Source organism: Rhinopithecus bieti, unplaced genomic scaffold (assembly GCF_001698545.2).
Source record: "Rhinopithecus bieti isolate Rb0 unplaced genomic scaffold, ASM169854v2 scaffold_18354, whole genome shotgun sequence".
NCBI lineage: Eukaryota > Metazoa > Chordata > Mammalia > Primates > Cercopithecidae > Rhinopithecus > Rhinopithecus bieti.
In genome coordinates this window covers 5400184-5417298 of record NW_016809835.1, presented here as the reverse complement: position 1 = coordinate 5417298, position 17115 = coordinate 5400184, and the positions used below count along the sequence as shown (strand labels likewise).

General features: G+C 36.6%; 1 protein-coding gene across 1 annotated transcript in view; it reads left to right on the top strand.

Moving 5' to 3' along the window:
• The first annotated feature begins 1655 nt into the window (after window positions 1-1655).
• LOC108541132 (putative ankyrin repeat domain-containing protein 31) overlaps window positions 1656-17115 on the top strand; it is a 36487-nt gene continuing 21027 nt past the window's right edge. Inside the window, exons 1-5 of the mRNA XM_017890567.1 lie at window positions 1656-1829; window positions 3375-3490; window positions 5530-5617; window positions 10387-10483; window positions 13091-14087. Of these exons, the coding sequence (XP_017746056.1) occupies window positions 1691-1829; window positions 3375-3490; window positions 5530-5617; window positions 10387-10483; window positions 13091-14087 (1437 nt within the window). The 5' untranslated portion in view covers window positions 1656-1690. The remainder of the gene's footprint in view (window positions 1830-3374; window positions 3491-5529; window positions 5618-10386; window positions 10484-13090; window positions 14088-17115) is intronic.

Genomic DNA, 17115 nt, shown 5'->3' with positions numbered 1-17115 from the left:
TTGTCATTTTAGGTATACAAGTGGCCAACAAAATATATGAAACAAATGCTCAGATACCACTGAATCATCAGAAAGTGTAAATCAAAGTCACAGTGAAGATATTAGCTCAACCAGTTCAGAAATGGCTATTAGTTAATAACAGATGTGTAAGGTTGTGGAGAAAAGAGAACACTTATACACGTTGGGTAGCAATGTAAATCAGTTCAATTACTGTGGAAAAACAGTTTGGAGATTTCTCAGAGAACTTGGAACTACCATAGCAAATTTAGCATTCCAATACTTGGAATACCATAGCACCTAGAGAATTCCATCACTGGCTACGTACCCAAAGGAAAACAAATTGTTCTTGCCAAACAAGACACATGCACTTGGTGTTATTGTAGCTCTATTCCCACAATAGCAAAGGACATTAAATCACCCAAGTTGCCTCATCAGTGGTAAATTGGATAAAAAGATGTGCGTTCACATCTATGGGCCCCATTGGAATTACTATGCAGCCATAAACAAGAACAAAATCATGTCCTTTGCAGCAACATGGATGAAGCTGGAGGCATTATTCTCAGCGAATTAATGCAGGAAGAGAAAGTCAAATACCACATGTTTCTACTTGTAAGTGGGAGCTAAACATTGGGTACACAAGATCAGAAATATGGAAGTAACACTTGAGACTACTAGACAAGGGAAAAGAGTGAGGAGGGCAAGAGCTGGAAAACTCTCTGTGATACTATGATAATTACCTGGGTGATGGGAATGATTCATACCCCAAACCTCAGCTTCATGCAATATACCCATGGCAGTTAACCTGCACATGTTGTATTGGGGAAAAATTTTCCCCTTAAAAAAAAAAGTTCAAATTTTTTTTAAAAGTTCATCATTTAGAACATTTTCCATACGGAGAATATTAAAATGGTATTAGGCTCTCTAAGCTAGTTCATAAAACCTCCTGAACCAGTAAAAGTGTGTATTTGTCTAAATAGAGTTCATTCGGACTATGTCTAATCACAATTTTATTATATTAGTTTATAATATAGCCTGAAAGCAACTCTTACCCCAGCTTTTCTACCGTGTCCCTCTAGCAGCCTTGGGGGAGGGCAAGAGCCTGTGTCTAGAGAGATAATCCTTCTGGGTGGTCAGGAAATTCCACATTAACATGCAAGTGGCTTAATCTACAGCATCTAGATCTGTGCCTCCCAATACAGTAGCTACTAGCTACTTTTGCTATTTAATTTAAATTAACTTCAATAAAAAATTTGATTTCTTCAGTCACATTCAGCCACATTTGAAATGTTCAAGAAGCCACATGTGACTTTTACCTTTTGGGACAGAGCGATATGAACACCTTTATTATCACAGGAAATTCTACTGGGCAGTACTGATCTAGAACTGAACCTGCCTATGCCTACTTCTTACTCCAATTGGAAGGCTAGCTATGAGTATGCAGCATATTGTACTTTGATGTCTTTGTGTTTGGTTCTCTTGTGAGGACAAATCAGTCCAAATTGGATTAGTTTGCAATTGCCACATCAATTTTAATAAAAAAATTTCTTGACCTGCGTTTGAAAACTTTCTTTTGATAGCTTTTAATGCTTGGCAGTGGTGTTCATGATGAAAACAGAAATTATTCATCTTTGGTGTCTATAGAGATAACTTTGAAAAAATACTTTGTAGGCAGCTGAGATTCTACTACAAAATGGAGCAAACCCTAATCAAAAGATCAAAACAGAAGAGTGCTTTGGATGAAGCAGATGATGAAAAAATGAAAGAATTACTAAAATCTTACGGTGCTATTGAGACTGATAATAGAGATGAGAGAGATGCTATAGTCAATGGTATGTATATCAATATTGCTGCTATTTTATACAGAGAATATATCTCTATTTAGGAAAATCTTCTGATTTGTTGTGTAAATTGTTTCATAACTAGGATAGATGTGTCCTATGTTTATTAAACTCTTCAAAAGCCATTATTTATTTTTAGAAATTAGCATTTAAAAATATGGTTTAATTTATAGATCATATGATCCTATTGGATTGGAGTTACATGTTGAAATGAAACCTATAGCATTCATCAAGCAAACATTAATCTCCCTAACATTAGATTTGAGATAGAGATGTAATTGAAGCCAGGCGGATCAGCTTAGTTGTGGTAGGGCTGGAAAAGGGGTGACATTATACTGAAGTTTTTGCAACTAAGATTCCATTACTTCAAAATTTGTAATGATTCATGTATCAGTTGGATTCATGCCAACTTTTAAAGAATCTAGTATTCTAGCATATTAACTTGTTAAAGGAAATATACTTGTATATGTGTAATATATTTTGCAATGAAAAGAATATTTCAAGGGAATGTATGTACAATCAGGCAAAATTTTATGAACCATTTTAGCAATACTTTATACTTTATTAAGTATTGAGGAGAGGGAATTGTTCTTCCTTTTCCCTCATGCTCAAACCTTGACTCATAGAAGAAGATACTCAGGAATGTATCTATATTCTCACCATGAGGGAGAATGCTGGGGAGAGCAATTGTGTAACACACTTCTCCCCTAGCCTACCAACGTCCTTACCAACTCTTGATTTTCACGGAAGAATTACTAATATAATTGGTCAGAGCTAAGGATATTCATTGTGTTATATTTCACCAGTGGGCTAGCTCATGGATAGGTCAAGGTCAAGAGTGAAACAAATTTCCTCTTTTCATTGCCTGCTACCATATGGTAAGTCCATAGGGTCAGGGCCTTTCTCAGAGGCCCAGCCATTTCACACTCCCTCTTCACAGCTATACCTGAAAGTTCCCATGATTTAGATTAGCTCAGCTTATCAGGGAAGTCTTGCATTTGGAATTATTGATAGATCTATTGTAAAGTGATAGATCTATTCCCACATATCTACTGTTTCTTGTTTCCTTGATCAGGTACCCCAGAAGGATGAAGAATATAGAGTACAATCATAATATAGAGAAAGTGAATCCAGAATAGGAGTAGGGTCCAATAGAATTTACAGAGGCAATTAATCAGGTCATGTGGACGTTGGAATCAGATAAGATCTGGTTTCAGTTCTGTATGACATTGGGCAACTTCTTGAACCCCGCTAAGCCTCACTTTCCTCTTCTGCAAAATGGATATAATAAACTACATACTTCACAGGTTCATATGAAGATTAAATGAGATGATTTATGGATAGTTTTTGGCACCCAGCATGTGACAAGTGCTCAGTAAATGTTAGCCATAAGTAGCCAATTGATGATGATGAGTACTGATTAAGATATAATAGTTGTAGACTTGACTTACGCTTCTCATCTGCATCACATTAAAACTGAAAATAAAACTATATTTTGCATATTCTTATTATATTTTCTAATTTTACTTTTTAAAGAAAAAATTCCTGCTGTCCGGTCTGAAAGACATAAACAATGTTTTTGTGATGATGGCAAAACTATTGATTCACCTTTCCTTTCACACCAAGAAAGATCAAGTGAAAGCCTTTCTGTGGTGAGTGAAGTTAAAATTACTTCGTTCTTCATCTTAGAAAATGCCATTCTTTGAGCCAGCCAGTTAGTTATTGGCTAACGGCAATGCTCTCCATTTTAATGACACAAAGATTGAAATTTTTTTATTATAAAAGATAAGATAGTGAAAAGAATGAGACATGGAAGTTATGCTAATGTGGTTAAGCTCTTAATTATCTGCTTTGAAGCAGAACTATGGAGTAGACTGAGACTATACATATATATAACCTATATATGAATTATTTGGCTAGCTTCTTATCCACAGAGCATTGCCACTGTCATAAATATGTCTTCACTCACTTCATAAAGTGTCTTATGGAGATACAGGATATGGAAAAGATTCTGGAATGCCAAACAGAGGAAAGGGATTAGCAGCGCTGGGTTTAGCTGTCCTTGATCGCTATATGAGTTATATATAGATAACACTTCGCTACAAAATCCACCATGAACAGGTAGGCTTTAGTAAAAAGAGCCATAGCAGTTGCTTAATAAAATAATAATATCGATTGCTGGTATTCTTAGCTGGACATAAATCACAAAACTTAAGCTAGAACACAAAATCTTCAACACAGAGTAGGCATCCTCAATGAAAACTTATTTTGGATAAGTCTTGGCCCATAGTGGTCCAGACTGAGTACTTCCACAATATGAGCAAAGGCAGAAAGTAAAGTTGGCACCATGTTTTCTTTATCCTAATCTGTGGAAGAGCTTAGGCCTGGGCACAAGTTCTGGCCTTTTGTTTGCTTTTATAACCATAAAAGTCATTCACTGTATAAAAGTGGTGAAAACCCTTAAGTGGGTTTTTATTGCTGATTTAAAAATTTGTACTTTGTAATTTTACTTTGATGGATTTTTAATAATGACAGCAGTAAGATTGGCTTGGCCAAATAATTAGATATTTTATTACATACTTTAAAAAATATCTTTTGTGGGCACCAAAGTAAAAATTTCAGGGGCAAATTACTTCAGAAGGCTTTGAGGACGTAGCCTGTTTTTAGAATGAATGTGTATGAGAGTATATTAAAGGATAGGGTTTTTGATATGTGTCCCATCCATCAGTCATCATTAATGGAGCAATAGCTATATGAACCCATAATGACAAACCATATACCAAATATAAAGGGGCATTGCTTCTGGCCTAGCAAGATCTCATTGTGCCTGAATGAGGGAAAGTAGAATGTGTAAGAGATTATTATGTTAGTGTTAAATATGTAGCACTGGGAAACGTCTGAATTCTGAGAAAAAGGAAATCAGCATGGATTGGATAAGTCAGAAGTTTCCTGTATAAATGGGTTTTATATGATTATAATATTCACTATTTAGGGAGTTCTTACTTTGTGCTGACATTTTCCTTAGCATTTTAATGTGTTATACAATTCAGTCACAGAGAGGATAAGTAACTTGCTGGAGTCACCCAGATAGGAAGAGGTGAAGACAGGATTTACACCTGAAAGTCTGGTTCCAGAGCCCGCTCCACAATTCTCTCTCTCATAGGGAAAGAGAAGAATCAGGGCAGAGTGAATTGAAAGCATTCAAGGCAGGAAGATTGGTACTGACAAGGGCGTGTAGAAGTGGTATTAAGTCCCCTTTGTGAATTTCTCAGAGCATAGTGTTTTGTACTTCTAAGATTAGGTATAAGATTTTAATAGTGTGCAGTGAAAGTCATAAGGCCTTAAAGTGAACTTGTTGTATATATGTACTTTCAATGTTATGTGATTTATTTTTCTCCTACACCTATAGTTTCAACAGAAGTCAGTGATAAATTGATTTCTTATGATTACTACTTTTACATTCTATTTTCCAGGATATCTACTACATAATTCAAAATTTATTTGTTTGCTTTTGTTCAAATCTGCAACATTTATACAGTTAAAAAGTATGAGTACATTTTGAGCACAGAGAGGAATGAGCATTTTTAGGAACACTTTCTTTAGTATTTTATTTATTCTATGTTTGTCAATGGCATGTCAGAGAGCATATCTACCCCTTTGTAATGAAGTTTCAAATATTTTTATCTGACAGCATCAGACCCTCAGTGCCATTCTACAAGATATAGAAGAAAAACAAGAAAATTTATTAGAGTTTGAAATAAGAAACCCTGAAGATGCAGGTAAATATAGACTCATACTCAAGTATGATATTTTCAGATACCCAAGGTCATCTTCTTCTTAAGGTACATATTTATTTCAGAGCTCACAATGGCTGAAAAGTGGTCTTCTATTTTATGTGAGAGGATTTAAAGTGCTAGGAATTATTAATATCATTAAAAGTAACTTACTTAAAAAGTAAGTCCAAAGTGACTTTTAATGATAGCTAAAAGGCTGATTTTATCATGACGCAAACCAGTAGTTTGTGTTGTTAAAGATACTTCTAGATGCAAAGTGCTGCATGAGTAATTTGAGAGACATTCAGAACTATAATCAGAGATAAGCTATACCAGTGATATGTTTAGATAATCCTATGACAGAAAATGTAAGATTGTGACAAGAGATGAGATTATGTTACCCTGTGTGTTGTCAGCTTCACCCAGCTATGGTAACCCTTAAAAGTTGATCAGAAATAGTGCAGTGGAAGGTGGTGCGGCAGTGACACAAGGAAAGCAAATCCTCCTACTTTCAGAAGAGCATATATAACAGGTGGATGTCTGACTGCAAAGATATCTTCCTGTTTTCAAAACACTAAAGGTTCAAAATAGCAAATTAGACTCTGATCCCTGACCTAATAATCTTAATTTCTCAAACTTCAGTGAATATATGCAAGCCCTTGATGACTCACATATATATTTTTTGAGTTATGATTTATAAGGTGGAAAGTAGTTCCTGATAAATTCAGATCTGTGAAAGTAAAAGTTAGTTAAAAGTAGTAACTAAAAGTAAGGTAATTTAAAGTACCTCATCAACCTTTTGTATAGCAGGATATAACTGTTCATCTCTTGTCCTAACTCATGTTTGCATAGTCTTTAAAAAAATCATCTCCTTTAAAATTTTACACATTCTACTTTTCATCCTGGCCTCACATGGTATGTGTTATGTTTGGAGGAAACTAATAGAAAATAATTCATACCCCCAAACAAAAATGTACAGTTAGTATATTTATTTCATTTACTATTTGTAATATCTTTTGCATCCAAGATGATTATTCCAAGTTTATAATTTTTTTCATTATGGAAGGCATACAGATATACTTCAAGAAAAAGAGAAAAATGCTAAAATTAGCTATTGTCCTACCACAATATTTTGTTGTTTTATTTCCAGACCCCCACCCCACGTTTTTTTTTTTTTTTTTTTTTTTTTTGTCTAAGAACATAGTAATGCAATTAGACCTCAGTAAATCTCTTGAAAACATAGTTTTGATCATGATAGATATGGTAATTTTGCGTTTTTTCCACAGTCTTCATTCCTAGTGTTCAATAAATGTTCCACAGTTTCCTAAATTTTTCCCTTTTTGTTGAACATTTGGATGATTTCCAATTTTTTGCTGTTCTTCTTCAATATGTAGCTTTTTCTGGATGTATTATCTTCTTAGGAAGATTAACAGAATTGTAACTATTGGGTCAAATTATATAAGCATTTTAAATCTATTGATTTATATTGATAAATTATATTTTATAGATAGTACTAATTTTCACTTTGGAAGTGAAAATACTGATGCTACTAGCAGTGTACACATTAGTGTCTTTGTGTACACAGCTAGTAGCATCAGTATTTTCATTTTAAATAACCTTACTAGTTTAATAAGAAAAATATGCCTGATATTTTCATTTGCCATGTTGCCTATTAGTGGTACTTTTTTTTTTTTTTTTTTTTGAGATGGAGTTTCATTCTGTCACCAGGCTGGAGTGCAGTGGTGTGATCTCAGCTCACTGCAACTTCCGCCTCCCAGGTTCAAGCGATTCTTCTGCCTCAGCCTCCCTAGGAGCTGGGACTACAGGCGCATGTACCATGCCCAGCTAATTTTTGTATTTTTAGTAAAGACAGTATTTCACCATGTTGGCCAGGATGGTCTTGATCTCTTGACCTCGTGATCTGCCCACCTCGGTCTTCCACAGTGCTGGGATTACAGACGTGAACCACTGCACCCGGCCCAGTTGTACTTTTCACTAGTTTTATTCCCTATTTTGAGAAGTGTTTCTATTATTTGTTTATTCATCAAGTGGAGCCTATTTATGTATTACAATTATTTGCCCCTTTTCCACCATAACTGCTGCAAATACTTTTTCAGTGACTTGTCTTTTCTTTGCAATGTGTGTTAGTTTTGTTTAAATATATACAATTACAAATTCTGTATAGTAAAATTCATCGGCCTTTTCTATTTATTTGAATGCCTCTAAAATTAGGAGCTTCTCCCCACCATCCCCAGGTTTTGTAGTTTAATTTTGTTATATTATAGCCAATACATTGAATAATCTTGATGCTTTTATTTTTGTCTTACTGCCCTTAAGGAAGGAGAGGTAAGGCAGTGGGACCCTGGAGCTCTTGGATGGTAACTAATTACTGAATGTGGTTGGCTCTGCCACTCCCTGACAGGTGTTTAAAACTCAGTCTCTGGAGAGCAAAACTGCTCAGTTTTCTAAGACTCTTCTGAAATTTCTCTATGGCCCATCAGGTTGGAACTCCTATGATGTGGGCAATACACATTGCCCTTTCCCTATGTCCTCTCAGTCTTCTCTCAGCTTCTTCTTTTTTTTTTTTTCTGATGAACCATTCTACACAGACTCTCACTGTCAGGTGGAAGCCCTCATAGGCAGGGTCACAGGGCAGGCTTCACAAGTCCTCAGGACCTTTGCACCTCAGGCCCACTGTTAGAAGGGAAGATAATTAATTCTCAGCTCAGCAGCAACTTTCTTTTGGCCCTGCTGTGGTAGCTTCTCATTTTTCAAAGTCTCTAGATGTTCAAGAAGGAAGCCAGATACCAATTCATTGTCACCTCAACTTAGAGTTCAGTTAGGTTCTCTAAATAATCCTTTGAGGAACTTACCCTAGCAGGCTTGAGGTAAAGGAGAGAATCCCCTTTACCCCTTACTCCTGCTGCTGAATATGCAGATTCCCACTCAGGTAAGCAACTGCTCTCTAAAGAAATGTTTTTTCGAATTCACCCTCCTCCACATCTGACACTTGTTATAGCTTTGATCTGGCTGAGGGATCTAAGTAATGAGTCCCATTTTGTACATCTTTGAAAATTTTTCTGAAAGAGACCTTGCATTCACTTTTCTATCAGTTATCAACTGAACTGCTTCAACTGAACTGAGGCAGAAAATTGCCGTTGTTAATATTTTATATATTTTCCCTAAGCATTCTAATGCGTAATTCATCTGAAATTTTTTTCTGTATTTAAGGATAGAATAGGTTTACCCCGTATTACTACCCCATTTATTCATCCCTATTTGTTGAATAATTTCTCTCATCCTCATTGTTTTGTAATATCTAATCAAGTAATAAAATATTACACATATTAGGACAATTATAGATTCTCTTTAATATACCATTGATTAATATCATCTTTGATAAAGAAGTAGTACCAAACTATATGTAAAATATATTTCTGTTGTTTCTTATAGAAACATACTGAATATTTTAAGTTCCTGTAGTATGTTATTTTTACCTATGGTTTAAAATTCAGTTGGAAAAGCTGGGATGACAGGGCACATAGATAATTTTAAATGTCTTTTAATAAACAGTGTCAAATCTGCTGAACAAAGTTATATCTAAATTCTTATTGATTGTACACATTTTCCTCCTTTGTTAGAATATGCATCATATTGTGAAACTAATCCTTAACCACAGTATTAGGGCGATAGAAACTACTCTGAGGAAACTGACTCAATACTTATCAAATCGTTTGTCTGATTTGCTGAGGGAATTTCTGAAACGAATTCTACCTCTGAACCTCATGTCATTTTCTACCACAGATTTTCTCAAGTTACTTTATCCAGAAAAATGTACATTGGTCCAAAAAATTAGGAAAAAATTTAAGAAACAAAGCCGAAAGTGAAAGAAATAACAAGTAGCTTAAAAGAATTAAAATATATGCATTTAACCCTTTCAGTTTCCTACTTGGGCATCTGGATTTGTACATAACCCACATTTGTGGGTAATCATGTGGATCTGTGTTGGGAGGAAGGTCATTATGCCTTTACTTGGAAAGCAAAGGAAGAAAGTCGGAAAAATTTAAGTAATTATTGTAATGGTGGTTTGTAAGATCTATAGGTGACCTTAGGTATCATATAGTACAATGTAAATGTTATTATAAGTGCAAAGAACAAGAACTGACAGCATGATTCTATTTTTTAAGTGCATATAATGTATAATTATACCTAGTGTAAGCATTTAAAATAATAAATATATAACACAAATTTTACAAACACACACACCCCTGAAGTATTAACAGTAATCTCCTTTGTTGAATACATTAGAGGAAAAGCAGTGGGGTGAGTAGGGATACTCTTACTTTTCATCTTTGTAAATATTTATATGGCTTGAAAAAATTTTACGATGTTAATGTATTCCTTTTGTATTTTAAAAAATAAAATAATTTTAACAGACAAATATCTTCCTTTACTACCTTCATTTCACAGGTAAGAAAGTTAACCGTGTAAGTTAAATGACTTATCCAGGCTCACAACATTTAGTCAGTGGGGCAGCAGGATTAGAACTCAGGCTGGCCTACTCTTTTACAGTATTCTTATCTATACACTTCAGGGCATTTCCGTAGATTGACATTGTTAAGTAAGCCTTAATTGAGATATCTGGGCCATTAATATTGGGGAAGAGCATAGGGAATAATGGCTTTTTAAAATTAACAATAGGGCTAATTCTCATATGACCAAATTTGACATTCACTATCCCTCAGTTAGCTAACTTTTTATTGTCATGTTTCTAGAACAGTACATTGAGAAGATGTTAAATATAAAAGAGATTATGGATAATGTGCTTGCCAAGCAGAAAGCAGAAAGGGATGATCTGGCTAAAAAATACAGGTGAGTAGAAAAAGGAAAAAAAAAAGTGCTTCTGAGTTTCTAGAATTTTTCCACTTTTAGCGGCAATAGTTGTCTAGATTTCTTTTTTTTTTTTTTTGGAGACGGAGTCTCGCTCTGTCTCCCAGGCTGGAGTGCAGTGGCCGGATCTCAGCTCACTGCAAGCTCCGCCTCCCGGGTTTATGCCATTTTCCTGCCTCAGCCTCCCGAGTAGCTGGGACTACAGGCGCCCACCACCTCGCCCGGCTAGTTTTTTGTATTTTTTTTAGTAGAGACGGGGTTTCACCGTGTTAGCCAGGATGCTCTCGATCTCCGGACCTCGTGATCCGCCCGTCTCGGCCTCCCAAAGTGCTGGGATTACAGGCTTGAGCCACCGCGCCCGGCCTATATTTCTTAAGAATACAAAAATACATTGCTTAGGGCCAAAAAATGACTTTATAAGGTTGTCTAATCTTTTACCGCCGTGGAAAATTATACTTCCCAGAAAGGTATTTTTCTACATTATTACTTGAAATAGTTAAAAAAGAACATTTCAATATCTTAAAAAGTTGTCTACAGTAGAGAATTTTATGAAAGCTTTTCTGGTTGTAAATCCCACAGATAAATTTATTTCTTTAGCACACTCAAATTTTCTACACTAAAAAAATGTTTCTTTTTGCTGTCACAAATGTCCTTCTAAGCAGTTGATCAATCAGTTGATTAATTTTGTGTTTTATTGTATTTCTAAAATCTCAAGGTCCTTAAAGAGTTTTGTCCTGATTATATTGGTTATATACCTCTCTCATATTTTTTGTGAAAAAAAGTTACATTTTTTTCTTGTTTCGGCATTTTTTAAATTAGTTTTTAATAGACTTAACTGCTTATGCTCCCTATTCTTTATTCACAATTTTCTAAACATGTCCTTATATATTCTTCTCTTATAATCATTTAATGTCTATTATGTATTCAATTTTTTTCTGAACTTATTTTTAAAAATCAGTTTTCTATTTTTATTTTTAATCCCCATTTTGCCTTCTTCTCCAGTGAAGAGCTAACATAAGTTCCCTTCTATTTCCTCCTTGTTTTCCTGTCAATGTAAAGCAGTGAGCTTCTATAATCTACATATGGGTAATTTTAGGGGACTTTGGAGAGGCTTGCTTGAATTTCCTTTAGTGTCCTGTGGTTAACAATGTACTACACCTGGAATTTTCAAAAGTTTCTGATCAGTTGGAGTTTCACTATGTAAATTCTTATTAATATTGCTATAAGACTTCACATCTTGGTGTGGGTAATCTAAAGTTTTGTCTCTGAACTCCTTGTTTCACATAATTTTAAGTCTGATGTTATGTATTTCTTTTGCATTTTATGCTACCAGTTGTTTGCTAATCTGAGTCCTTCTTCTTGCTGATTTTTTCACTTATGTATACTACTTCTTTTAACATCCAGTCTGCTGGGAGTTTAGTATCAGCTCTAAACTTTGATAGGAGAGGCAAAATATATATCTATACTATTGCTTTTCCTTAAAACAGCAGCTCTTAAACTGTGGTCCAGGGACCCCTGGTGGGTTTCCTGAGACCGTTTCACAGGATCTGTGAAGTCAAAACTATTTTTTAATAATAATACTAAGATGTTATTGCTCTCTTGCTCTCATTCTCTCATGAATGTACAGTAGAATTTTTCAGAGGCCGCATGATATATGATAAAGCCTGATAGAATGTGTTGTGTATTCTTTTGTTTAAAAAGTTTTCTCAGTTTTAATTTCTAAAACAGTAAATACTGATAGATATTCATATACACAAAAACTATTTGGGTTCCTCAATAATTTTTAAAAGTACAAATAGTTCCCGAGACCAAAAAGTTTGAGAACCACTGAAAACAAAGTATCCAATAATCTGAAGGTCAGGGTGGGATTGGTGGGCATAATCAAAAGACAAAAGTATGAATATGTGAAAAGCCATTTCCTCTTCCTTAGTCCTCAAGGTCTTGAGAAATTCAGTTTGGGGAAGACACACAGAATGATGCTTTCCTGGGTAGTCCCTCTGGACTTGGAAGTGTCTTCATACAGGTTCAAAATACAATTACAGTAATTACTTGGGGAACTAACATTTCTCAGGTCTAGCTGAAGTATGATTATTCACAAAACAATCTTGTTCTTCCATAGCTAAGAGAACCTGAATAGAACTTTCAAATTGTACTTACTAATAAACAGGTAAGCAAGCCCCAAATTTAAAGAATGATGACTCTCCTTGGCCACCAATTGCTACCTTCCAACCAACGACTAAATAGATGTTTAGATAGATGACCCAAGTTTTGTTTATCTTTTAGAGTTGACTTGCAATTGATAATAATGATATGAATATAAAATCTTGATAATCTTCCTGTCACCTCCTTAAGAAAAGGGCACACTTACCTTAAATAAAGGAATCAGTTTCCTCTCAAAGGAAATATTTTGTGTCAACAGGCTGCAGGTGGTCAGATTAAAAAAATCAAAGGCAGTAAATTGCACAGGTATAGTTTTGTGTATTTTAAAGTTATTGAAATTGAGACAAAGTATCTTTGACCTCTAAATGACCGCTTTAAAAAGTTTTCTGCTGTTACTGCATTTTTTTCTCTTTCTGTTTCTTCCTATAGGATATCCATAGAGTCATTTAAGCATGGAGCCCTGAGAGAACAATTGGCCAACTTGGTGGCAAGACAGAAGAGTCTTTTAGTTGTGGCAAAAAAACAGAAAAAAATAAGCCTGAAAATTCAAAACTATAAGAATGTTACATCATTGCCTTGTCTTAGTTTAAGGCAGCTCCCACCCAGGTCAGAAAACTGCAGTGAAAAGGACAGCCAAGAACTCACTAGTCTGGAAAATTTAGAGCATCCCCAATCAGGTTTACTTTCTCCTGTTTGTGGAAGCATGCAGGAAACACAATTGTCTCTGGAAACTTGGAACTACAGCCAAAATACCAACATTTGTCTAAATTCAGAGGCAGTGAGAAGGGGAGAATTTTCTGGAAATGATGTGAATTCTAAACAAAATGTCAGTGATTGTACCTTGGATGGTTTTCCAAAATCCCGACATTCAGATGGCACAGAGAATAATAAATTACCATCCCAACCTGTTGCTTTTATTGGTCAAACAGAATATTCACAGAAAGAGAAAGAGAATGATCTTACAGAAGCTACAGACAAAGACCATGAATCCTGTATTCCTTCCCCAGTAATCGGCAAATTAAATATTTCAGAAACTGCAAGTGTCCTTGCCGAAAATGCTGCCCATCCATCAAATATTATTTGTGATCAGGACCTTTCCAATTATCATCCTAAAAGAGGAAACAGGAAAACAACTTCCCAGCAATCACCTACAGGGGCATCAGAATCCCTGGCACATCAAGGGGTTGCTGTCTTAGGCAGTGATACAGTGCATCCAATGAAACCATATCGTAAAAAATCAGTTTCTGCTGTTCCACGTGCAGATGACAGTCAGATCTTCTCTTCCTCTGGATCTGGGCAACAAGATACTATAAAAAAGCCTTTAAACTACAGTACAGCTCCTAAAAAGAAATGTATTCAGATAAAAGATTTGATATTACTAGGAAGAATTAACCCAGGAAATAACATTCTGGAATTCAAAACACAGGTATTCTATATTTTATTCTCTAAAATCATGCAAATTTTATAAATAAGTTAGTAAATGTTGCTGTCACGTGATATAGACATTTAGCTCTGATTTGGGAAATGGGGTTTTGCTGGGCTTCCTGAATAGAGGGACACAACCATTGTATTCTTAGCAAGTGAATGCATATTTCTGAAATTGCCCTGATACATTTATTTTTATTTTTTTAATTTTAATTTTTAAGTTCCAGGATACATGTGCAGGATGTGCAGGTTTGTTACATAGATAAACAAGTGGCATGGTGGTTTACTGCACCTGTCAACCCATAACCTAGGTATTAAACCCAGCATGCATTGGCTATTTTTCCTAATGCTCTCCCTCCCTCAACCCCAGTCCCCAACAGGCCCCAATGTGTGCTGTTCCCCTCCCTGTGTCCACATGTTCTCATTGTTCAGCTCCCACTTATAAGTCAGAACATGCAGCATTTGATTTTCTATTCCTGCATTAGTTTGCTGAAGATAATGGCTTCCAGCTGCATTCATGTCTCTGCAGAGGACATGATCTCATTCCTTTTTATGGCTACATAGTATTCCATGGAGTATGTGTACCACATTTTGTTTATCTGGGCTATCATTGATGGATATTTGGGTTGATTCCATGTCTTTGCTATTGTGAACAGTGCTGCAGTGAACATACATGTGCATGTATCTTTGTAACAGAATAATTTATATTCCTTTGGGTATATGCCCAGTAATAGGATTGCTGGGGCAAATGGTATTTCTGGTTCTAGATCTTTGAGGGGTCACCATACTGTCTTTCACAATGGTTGAACGAATTTACATTCCCACCAACAGTGTAAAAGCATTCCTATTTATCTGCAACCTCACCAGCATCAGTTGTTTCTTGACTTTTTAATAATCACTGTTCTGACTGGCATGAGAAGGTATCTCATAGTGGTTTTGATTTGCATTTCTCTAATGATCAGTGATGTTGAGCTTTTATTCATATGTTTTTTGGCCATATGAATGTCTTCTTTAAACCTGACAAAAACAAGCAATGGAGAAATGATTCCCTATTTAATAAATGCTGCTGAGAGAACTGGCTAGCCATATGCAGAAAATTGAAACTGGACCCCTTCCTTACACCTTATACAAAAATTAACTCAAGATGGATTAAAGGATCAGAGGTTCCAAGATGGCCAAATAGGAACAGCTCCAGTCTACAGCTCCTAGCATAAGCAACTCAGAAGACGGATGATTTCTGCATTTCCAACTGAGGTACTGGGTTCATCTCACTGGGGCTTGTCGGAGAGTGGGTGCAGCCCGTGGAGCATGACCCAAAGCAGGGCAGAGCATCGCCTCACCAGGGAAGCACAAGGGGTCGGGGAATTCCCTTTCCTAGCCAAGGGAAGCTATGACAGATGGTACCTGGAAAATTGGGACACTCCTACCCTAATACTGCACTCTTCCCATGGTCTTAGAAAATGACACACTAGGAGATTATATCCCATGCCTGGCTCGGAGGGTCCCACGCCCACAGAGCCTCACTCACTGCTAGCATAGCAGTCTGAGATCGAACTGTAAAGTGACAGCAAGGCTGGGGGAGGGGCATCCGCCATTGCTGAGGTTTGAGTAGGTAAACAAAGCGGCCAGGAAGCTCGAACTGGGTGGAGCCCACCACATCCCAAGGAGGCCTGCCTGCCTCCATAGACTCCACCTCTGGGGACAGGACATAGCTGAAAAAAAGGCAGCAGAAACTTCTGCAGACTTAAATGTCCATCTGACAGCTTTGAAGAGATTAGTGGTTCTCCCCGCATGGAGTTTGAGATCTGAGAACGGACAGATTGCCTCCTCAAGTGGGTCTGTGAACACCGAGTAGCCTAACTGGGAGGTACCTCCCAGTAGGAGCTGACTGACACCTCATACGGCCGGGTGCCCCTCTAAGACGAAGCTTCCAGAGGAAGGATCAGGCAGCAACATTTGCTGTTCTGCAATATTTGCTGTTCTGCAGCCTCTGCTGGTGATACCCAGGCAAACAGGGTCTGGAGTAGACCTCCAGCAAACTCCAACAGACCTGCAGCTGAGGGTCCTCACTGTTAGAAGGAAAACTAACAAACAGAAAGGACATCCACACCAAAACCACATCTGTACGTCACCATCATCAAAAATCAAAGGTAGATAAAATGACAAAGATGAGGAGAAACCAGAGCAGAAAAGCTGAAAATTCTAAATATCAGAGTGCCTCTTCTCCACCAAAGGAACACAGCTCCTTGCCAGCAACAGAACAAAGCTGGATGGAGAATGACTTTGACGAGCGGAGAGAAGGCTTCAAATGATCGGTAATAACAAACTTCTCCGAGCTAAAGGAGGATGTTTAAACCCATCACAAAGAAGCTAAAAACCTTGAAAAAAGATTAGACAAATGGCTAACTAGAATAAACAGCATAAAGAAGACCTTAAATGACCTGATGGAGCTGAAAACCATGGCACGAGAACTACATGACGCATGCACAAGCTTCAGTAGCCAATTCGATCAAGTGGAAGAAAGGGTATCAGTGATTGAAGATCAAATGAATGAAATGAAGCGAGAAGAGAAGTTTAGAGAAAAAAGAGTAAAAAGAAACAAACAAAGCCTCCAAGAAATATGGGACTATGTGAAAAGACAAAATCTACGTCTGATCGGTGTACCTGAAAGTGGCAGGGAGAATGGAACCAAATTGGAAAACACCCTTCAGGATATTATCCAGGAAAACTTCCCCAACCTAGCAAGGCAGGCCAACGTTCAAATTCAGGAAATACAGAGAATGCCATAAAGATACTCCTTGAGAAGATCAATGCCAAGTCACATAATTGTCAGATTCACCAAAGTTGAAATGAAGGAAATAATGTTAAGGGCAGCCAGAGAGAAAGGTCGAGTTACTCACAAAGGGAAGCCCATCAAACTAACAGCAGATCTCTTGGCAGAAACTCTACAAGCCAGAAGAGAGTGGGGGCCGATATTCAACATTCTTAAAGAATTTTCAGCCCAGAATTTCATATCCAGCCAAACTAAG